Source organism: Geospiza fortis, unplaced genomic scaffold (assembly GCF_000277835.1).
Source record: "Geospiza fortis unplaced genomic scaffold, GeoFor_1.0 scaffold41, whole genome shotgun sequence".
NCBI classification, from domain to species: domain Eukaryota; kingdom Metazoa; phylum Chordata; class Aves; order Passeriformes; family Thraupidae; genus Geospiza; species Geospiza fortis.
In genome coordinates this window covers 5,120,384-5,129,191 of record NW_005054299.1, presented here as the reverse complement: position 1 = coordinate 5,129,191, position 8,808 = coordinate 5,120,384, and the positions used below count along the sequence as shown (strand labels likewise).

At 39.1% G+C, this 8,808-nt stretch overlaps 1 protein-coding gene across 1 annotated transcript; it reads left to right on the top strand.

The window, feature by feature from the left end:
• Positions 1-675: 675 nt before the first annotated feature.
• MRPS10 (mitochondrial ribosomal protein S10) lies at positions 676-6,921 on the top strand. Its single transcript, XM_031060307.1, has 7 exons — positions 676-706; positions 3,008-3,066; positions 3,175-3,247; positions 4,298-4,437; positions 4,915-5,023; positions 6,155-6,244; positions 6,514-6,921. Exons 1-7 carry the CDS (start codon positions 686-688, stop codon positions 6,598-6,600), a joined length of 579 nt encoding a protein of 192 aa, XP_030916167.1. The 5' UTR covers positions 676-685; the 3' UTR covers positions 6,601-6,921.
• Positions 6,922-8,808: the final 1,887 nt, after the last annotated feature.

Below are 8,808 nucleotides of genomic sequence, written 5' to 3'. Positions count from 1 at the left end.
CGGGAGAGGGGACGCGGGAGCGGCCGCCGCCTCCTCCTCGTCCTTTTCCTCGGCGTCTTCATTCCTGAGGGGAGTGGGAAAAGGGGACGTGGCAAATGCTGTCCTTCGGGCTCCAGGAGGGTTGGGGCTGCACAGCGTGCGACTGTGTCTCTGCACGCCATCCTCAGAACTCTTGGCTGCAGTTCTGTGGTTTTCCCGCAGTTAGTCCGGGTGGAAGGGTTAGTGAAGGTGACTTGTGGGTTATAGGTGATTTGGATTTGGAGGCCGTGTGCTAGGCGAGTTTCTAGTCTAGAAAGTTCAAAGCTTACGTGGAAGTTACCACGTAAAATAATATGAAAGCATAGTGCACTGATGATGTTTGCTAGTTTGGACTTTAAAACAGTGATTGATTTCTCTCAAATTGAGAAAATTGGACTTTCCTGAAGCCCTAAACTCTCTTCTGTCTATGCAGTGTGTTCTGGACTTGCCTTTCAGGTGTCTATCTCCCCCTGACACTTCAGAGGCTCTCAACCAAACAAAATTAAGGCTATTTTGCATTAGGAGAGGCGTAATTATGTTTTGTGCAAAGTCTTGGTTCTGTTATATTGCAGTCTTTGAGTATCATTTCCACCTTCGATGATGGCCATTAGCAAGAGCACATCATTAAATCAGACGGTGAAGCTGTTTATGAATTCCTGCCCACTGAATGTACTGTCTAGCTCTTGAGGTATTCAGTGTATCATTTTGTCAAAATTTGCATAGAACATCTTTAATTTAATGTTACAAAATCTTTTGACTTGATGCAGATCTGCTTAATTAGTAACAAAGGGAAATGGCATGTGGTAGGAATAACATGCACAATTGTAGAATATTGGAAAAGCTGCAGACCTTAGTGTGTGGGATAGGACCCTGGTTGCTTCATCAGGTTTTGTTCATTTTTAATGCATTAAGACTGAATTTTTTGTATGTAAAACCACATAGCACAATACACTATGAGTGCATTTATCTTTGCATGCAAATAATAAATCTTTATTACCAAGTCAAGTAGTTATAAGTAAAAGAATACATAGCATAGACTTCATATGCACATGCATTAAAAAACCCAAAACAGATAAAAAATACAATTATGATTACAGTTAATAGCCTTACATTTGTCATCTGGGGTCAGATTCTGTGTCATGTACTTGCACAAACAGCTTAAGCCCTGCACTGAATAGTCTTTTATGCTCATGACCTGCTTCCTGAAGTGGTGTCAGCTGATTGTTACTGTACTTTTCTATTGGCATTGAATGGAAGGAAGGCAGCATTCTGACTTCAGGAAGAGAGACTTGAGGTGAAAATGTCAACATAATTTTGCCGTAGAGTCGAAGGCCTGGATTGGAAGGGACCTTAATGACAATCTATTTCCACACCCCTGCCATATGCAGGGTCACCTTCTGCTAGGTCAGGTTGCTCAGAGCCCCACCAGCCTTGCCTGGAACACTCCCAGGGACGGGCCATCCTCAGCTTCTCTGGGCAGCCTGTTCCAGTGCCTCACCACCCTCACAGTCAAGAGACTGTTTTCTAATCACTAATCTAACCTCTTTCAGTTTGAAGCCATTCCCCCTTGTCCTGTCATTATGTGCTCTTGTCCCTCTATTTTATTAGTTGTCATTAGACAATTACTAGCTGTATTTCACTACTTTTAGCTATTAAGGCTCAGGTAGTTCCCAGCATAAAATTTGAAACCCTCTGAATGATTATCAACTACAGTGACAAATATCCAGTGCTCCTAAAATTGCCTATTTTGTTATGCACTTAAAGAATGTAACAGCAGTGCCTCTGTGAAGATCTGGATTTGAAAGGATTACTTAAGGGGAGTACCATAGTCAGCTTTGTAAACAGAAATCTCCCTTGCCTATTCCTGCAGACATCTTTTTTATGGAAAGCAGCATTTGTGGATAAATTGTGACTGAGGCAAAATTACTTCAGAAAAGTTTTACTTACTGCTGATTTATGATGCATACTGGAAAAGGTTAGGGATCTAGTAGCATCATAGAGTCAGTTATTCATATCCACAGGCAACTGCAGTAAGATTACCTGAAAAAGTGTAAAATCTGGCTGTTTTCTGATGGTTTGATTAGACAGTCACCTGTATAACTCTTGGGTGGGGTATCTGTCTCCTCTCTTAAAGCTGTGACTCCAGCACATGCCAAAAAACAGCATCAAGGGGCAAGATAAGTAACTAATTTGGCTTCAGCATTCTGCTGCAGCTCTGAGGTTCTGATAAGCGAGACCTCCTTTTTCCCTCCCTCAAGCAGTCAGTCTATAACTTTGCCAAATTAAGAATTAGTGGAAGGAAGCTAGAAGCCACATAATGTTCAGAAGGGAACAATTATTCTGGTATGAAAGATAGTAATGTTACATGATTAACAACTATATTCCTTTTCTAACAGAAAATCATGTTATCTTTTAAACATGGTTCTTTGTCTTCTAAGAAGTATTTCTATTTAAATGTTCTCTTCAAAAGAACAAGTGTTCAAAATCACAAGGAACTTTTTTCTGAAAAAACAGTAAATTTCCCCTTAAATTCACAGACTAAATTTTTGCATTTATAGAATACTGTTTTCAATTGCTTTTTTAAGTCCTACGTAGGCTTGTCACTTGACAAAACTTATGTATGTTGTACAATGAAAGTAAAACTAAAGAGAAAATATTACTGTATACAGAAATGGCATCTGATGCCACAAAAATACATTTTTCTGTTAAAAACATGCTTGTGATTGCTACTCAGGTGCCTCAGTAGTAAGTGCATACTGTTACTGTGCCCTTAACGTGATTATTTTTTAGGTGCTATTGTATACTGAGATACATTTCCATGCTCCTGTTTTCCTGTATTTTCCAATAGAGTAAACTTCCTAGTTTGTCAAATCAGTGCCTAGGAATGTGCTGTGCTTTGGTGTGCAAAAAAGTAATCTTTAATAAACCTGTATTAACTGGCTGCTTTCTGGTTTGGGGAAGATCACCATAACATATCTGTTTTATACAGGGATCAGCTTTTCCTGTCAGTTATGCAAGCAGAATTATGCAAAAGCAGTATTTTCTTCCGTAAGTGTAACAGCCCCTCCTCCTTCCATTGCTCCTCCATAGTCCCTGAAAAAATCAAATCCAACTTTAACAACTTATTTTATGCTTTCCCCATGACTGTATTTCTAGGAGCTCCAACTTGATGGGAGCACGACTGGCTGGATCCCATGTTGATACACAGGAGCCCAAGACTAATCCTTTGGTGAGTGTTCTGTAACCCAGTATTTTATATATTTTCTTAGTAATAAAAAGACATCTAGAAAAACTTGAATTGTTTTCTTGCAGCTTTTTGAAGGTCTGCCTTAGTGATGTCAAATTTGTCATAGAGAAAGAAATAATTTAGATTATTGGTATTTGAGATCTTCTGTTTAGGTGTGGGTTTTGGTTTTTTTCCCCAACAAGATTTCTGTAGCTCACAGTTGCCTCTCAGTAACTTTCCCCCTTTTCTGTGCAGCTGTAGCTCTATGAAACACCAACTTTTTGGCCATACTCAGTTCAGTGCCTGCAGCAGCTCAGCAGCCTTTTGACAAGGGCTTCAGAAACATCTGACAGGCAGTATTAGATCCACAGTGCTGCTCCAGCCTTCCTGCTGTGGCTGGTACAAGCTGCATTTAGTGTGCTAGACTGCCTAGAAGTGAACCTCTGGGAAAGTCAGCACTTCTGCACTCATTAAGGCTCTTCCAGTGATCACAGTGAGCCCAGACCATCAGAAATTGAAGCTCTAACTGAAAGTCATAAACTTGCTCTTGTACAAACATGAAGGTTAATACATCTGGGGAAGACTACTGTGTCTAAAGTAGTCTTAGAGCTTAGTAAAGTGAGAATTCTGGTTGCTGTCCATAATGGTCTATTTAATGTCCATACCCAAGCAAACTCTTGGGTATTTGCACACTGGTCTATAAGATACAAACAGGGCTCCAGACTTGCTTCAACAGTGAGTTTTGTTCTTGCTGTTGCTAGTGTTGTCCTCCATGTATCTATCTGGCATTCCTTTTTTGGTAGAAGAAATTTTACCTAAATGTTCAGAAGTTAGCTATCTCTTCACACTTTGCCTTCCCTGGTAGAGTGAGACCTGTCAGTCAAGGTAATACAGGCAGATTCTGTTAGATAAACTAAAATAAGCAGCTCAACAGGTTGTGGGGTGTTTTTGCTCTTTTACAAATGGGGCATGCAGGCTAAGAAAATACACAGTGCATGCATTAATTAAGGAGAACGTGGTGTGGTAACTCTTGTCCTTTCTTCACAAATGCAGGTGTCTATTTCAGATGAGCCAGAAACACTGTACAAGAGATTGTCCATTTTAGTTAAAGGCCACGATAAAGCTGTGTTGGACAGCTATGAATATTTTGCAGTGCTTGCAGCTAAAGAACTTGGCATCTCTGTTGAAAAAGTGTAAGTAACTGATCTGTAGAGTAATATGGAGTGAGATGCTTCTTCTGTTATCTACTGTAATTCAGGTCCTCTGCGTAGAAGGATTTTTTTGCTTTTTACAAGAAATGGCTGTAATCTGACATTTTTTTTCTCAGATTATAGACCTAATACTTCTTTGATGGCAGGACAGTGATGAGAAAACAGCAGCAGTTCTGCACTCAGCACTGCCATAGTGGAAGTGCTTTTTATCTCCATGAAGGATACTGACAGTACTTTCAGTACAGCTGTCAGTGCTGTAGATCCCTGATCCAGGGCTGGTTAATACCTGAGTGTTAACCATGCCCATGTGAGTTAATAAGAAACTGGTCCAGTGTTTGATATTTCCTTGTAGATCTTCTAAATGTCAAATAAGAACAGAGATTTCAGCATAATCTTTCAGATAAACTTGTATTATCATCCTTTATATAACATGAAAATTTCTTTTTCTTCTTTGCTCAGAGATAAACCCCCAAAGACGATAGAGCGATTTACACTTCTCAAATCTGTACACATTTACAAGAAGCACAGAGTTCAGTATGAAATGAGAACACATTACATGTGTTTAGAGGTAAGGAAGAAGGAAACAAAATTGTTCTAGGTGCACAGTTCAAAGATATTACTACATGCTAATGCACGAATGAAAATGTTTTGGGGAGGAGAATGCAGGAGAATATTGGAAAACAGCTGACCTAGTTACATAAAACGCAACATGAGTTATTCTGAATGCACAGCCTACATCATTTTTGGACCAAAAAGTTTTTTATTTTTACCATCATCTTAAGAGCTGAAAAAATGGCTAAAGAAAGTAACGTAGAATTGATGTGTGTTATGCTCTTGGTTTCCAAAAATCACTGGGATGAGAGTTTTCTCAGGAAGGGAAGAAGATGCAAATAAATCATTGGTGTTGCCAGTCACTAAGGGCTCTGTTCTCTGTGGGTTGGTCTGATGTTCTTGAGCAGACATACTTTTGTCCTGTGCAGCATCATGTGGCAAACTAAAACTGCATGTAGGAAGTGGAAGAAAGGAAGCGTAGACAAACCACCAGCTCTGTGGCTGATGACACAGACATCTGTATGATTTAGAATGCAGCTGTGGTTGACTTTCTTAGAAGAAAGGTTTACTTCCAGCATTTTGTGGCTCCTGGGTGTCTCACTGTATATTTGCACAGTGCTTAGCAAAGTGGGACTTCTAAGTCCCCTAACATGAGCGCAGTACAAGTGGCTGCCCACAGACCATAAACCCTATTTTTGCCTTCCAGGAAAACCTAAAGGATCAGTAATTCAGTGGAACCAGGAGAAACTAAAAAAATCAGTGTTTTAGTGGAACTCTGGAGTTGCAGGATTTATAACAGGCTTGAACTTTGGCAGTATAGAAAAGCTAGTGATTCTTGTGTAATCTGTAATTAATTTCATCTGATACCTGCAGTGTTAAGATCCACCACTTCCATCATAATCAATGCATGTGCTCCCAGGCAGCATATGCAGTTCTGTGGAATGAAGTAACTACTTTACACTTGCATGAGAGTTGAGTACAGATGAACTGCTCCTGTTCAGAATATTATGGAAGTTGGCTTCCTGTAAGATGTTTGGTCCCCATAGCAAGGGCTAAAGAAGCCAGGGCAATTGTTTGTTTTTTTTTTTTAATTCTGCTTGAAGTATTATTAATAGTAGTTCATTTAAAAAAATTCTTTCTGTTTTAGTTAAAATACCTAACAAGCAGTACTGCTGCAGTTTATTTGGAGTACGTGCAACGAAACTTACCTGAAGGGGTTGCCATGGAAGTGAAAAAGGTCAGTTTCCATCCCACATTATTAGCTGTTATGAGTCCTGATGCAAGTACCAGTAACTACTGAAGCCTTTAGAAAGTCAGCAGAGAAACTGGGTGTAGTTCCATAGGAAGATTTTCCAAAATATTGGATGGTAAAGAGGCTGTATTGCTTGGAAGTGCCACTAGGTGGCATTTTAAATCTGAGTCATGTCTCAAACCAGACTAAATAAAGCAAAGTAGTTAGATGTTAGCTGCCTGGTACAGTAAGTGGTTGTTTTTCTTTCCTTTTAGACTAAGATAGAGAAAATACCAGAACACATTCAGAAACCTGTTTGGGATACACTACCTCAGGTAGAAGAAACTGAAGTAAAGTCATGAACACACCAGCTACTTGGCTCCATTAGTACTGAAATTCATTGCTCCTATCAACCTCATTTACTGAGACAGTCCATTGTTAAATAAAGGTTCTCTTATAAAGAAATTGTATAAACTCTTGTTTCATCAAGTTATTTTTTCTCAAAACTCCAGTACATGTAGACTGAACTGCTATAAAGAGAAGAAATTTTACTGGGTTCTGTGATGGGTGACTGTCGTAATTTATAATAAGTTTGTAGAAAGCTAAAGTTTATTTTTACTTATATATGTAAAAGCATGTGTATATATGCATAAATATAAAATCACCATCTCCTTTTGATACTAGATGGCTTCTGAATGCTGAAATTCTTCCAAATCCACTTCACGTTTGTGTCATGTTTAATATTAAGGATGCCCGACTGTTACCAATTTATCAAATTTGGATAAGCTAGTTTGTTGGATAAACTATTTCCCATCTTCTTTTCTCTTACTTGTACCACATTTCTCCATTTTTGCTTCCCGCCACATTTCTTAGCAAGAGCCAACAGCACCAATTCCAATATTGCTTTAGGTTTTCTCTCAAAAATCTTCCTGCCTACTGACCAACTCCTCTGATTTTTGAGTCAGAAAATTTGTAGTTGCAATAAATACCCCATGCTTCATACTATTTATAGACATCAGAGTTTGAGCATGGTCTGTTGTGTTCTTAGGAGTCAGACATCCAAAGTTTAAATGATCCTTGTCTGAAGTGCCTGTTTTTGCATCCATATAGCAAAATTATCAGCAATTTCATTCCCTTAAACAAAGGCAGTGTATGCTATGTGGCATGTTCCATGCATCACAGCAGAGCTGTGTGCTTCACAGGAATGTGCATCACATTCCTACCTTGCTAGAATCCCAGTTTGAATATGAAAGGAGTGATGTACAGAAAGGGAAGACATGAACTCCTTTCTTACCTTTCTCTTTGATACAAGCCACTGTTGTGGCTTATACATCTTTCTTTTAATTATATCCAAAGTGCATACAATATAAACAAATAAGCATTCAACTTTATAAGCTCTATACAAGAGTGCATCGTGTAATTTACACTGCCTAAGAAACTTGGGGCAAAATGATTTGAAATTTTAGCTCTCCATTCATAAATTTGGATAGAAAGTGTATGATCAACACATTTGTTTCAGTTAAAAACACGCACTAAAATGAAAAAATCTCACAAGGGGCAGGGCAAAACCGAGATGGAAAAGCAGGTATGAAGAAAGGCATGGAAGGGAGTTGCTGCGAGACAAAAGAGTGAAGGCAGTAAGCCAACAAGGAGGAATCTATTCAAATTAGTAGAGTTCTCTAAAATAAAGGAAGTGGCTTTTATAAACCATCTGTCTCTGGAACGTCATGCAGATAAAAGTGCTGGAGATACACAGGTAGCAGCAGCACATTTCTGCTGACAGGGTTTAGTTGTGGTTGCTGACAGAATGGGGTCAGCAGAACAGATTTCAAATAATGCAAGCTTTTCTTCTTCCTTTTCTTTCCAGTATTATTGCTGGAGTCAGAGATGCTGGTGCATAAGAAATCTGTAAAAAGAACATTGCTGGTGGTATGTTACCATGTTAGCAACTAGGAGCTCCAGGGTGATTTTACAAGTTCATTTAAAAAATTTTATTTCAAATTTTCAAGTGGAGAGATCTAATTTAAGAAAGATCATGTAACAGTGGTTACATGTTCGCTGGTCTATGGGATATCAGCATCAGTGCTGCTTTAACTGCCCATGCCTCATGAGAAAGAAGCTGAGGTGCTCATTTCCTGGGAAAAACCTCTTCTAAGACACACATCAATGGCACCATAACATTTTAAGTAGTTTAATCCTAAACACCAAATACTGCCCAAGTAGGATCCTTCTCCTACAAGGAATGGGGAGGAGGGAGGAAGGAGTTGAGCAGAAAGAGGGAAGCAATTCCAGGAATATCATTGGTTTCAATGGTTAAACTGAAGTCAGGATGGAGAGATGAAAAGGGGATGAGGATAGACTTCAAGCTACAGGACCAAATCTCCGAAGCTGCTAGAAAAATTTTCCCATTCTGGTGAAAAAAGTGTGAATAAGTGGCCACAGAAACAAGTGCCGGCATTCAGAACAAAATAATGGGATCCATGCATTTTTAATTCATAAGGCAGTATTTAAAAGCAGACTGAAACTCCACAAAGTAGTGTGAAATACCATCATGGGCAGAATTTTGGAAA

Excerpts from the sequence above, each read along its gene's own strand:
- MRPS10 (XM_031060307.1), top strand. The coding sequence starts at position 686 with ATGTACTGTCTAGCTCTTGAG. Across the intron at positions 4,438-4,914 it reads GGCATCTCTGTTGAAAAAGT|AGATAAACCCCCAAAGACGA; the intron begins GTAAGTAACTGA and ends TTCTTTGCTCAG. Across the intron at positions 5,024-6,154 it reads CACATTACATGTGTTTAGAG|TTAAAATACCTAACAAGCAG; the intron begins GTAAGGAAGAAG and ends TTTCTGTTTTAG.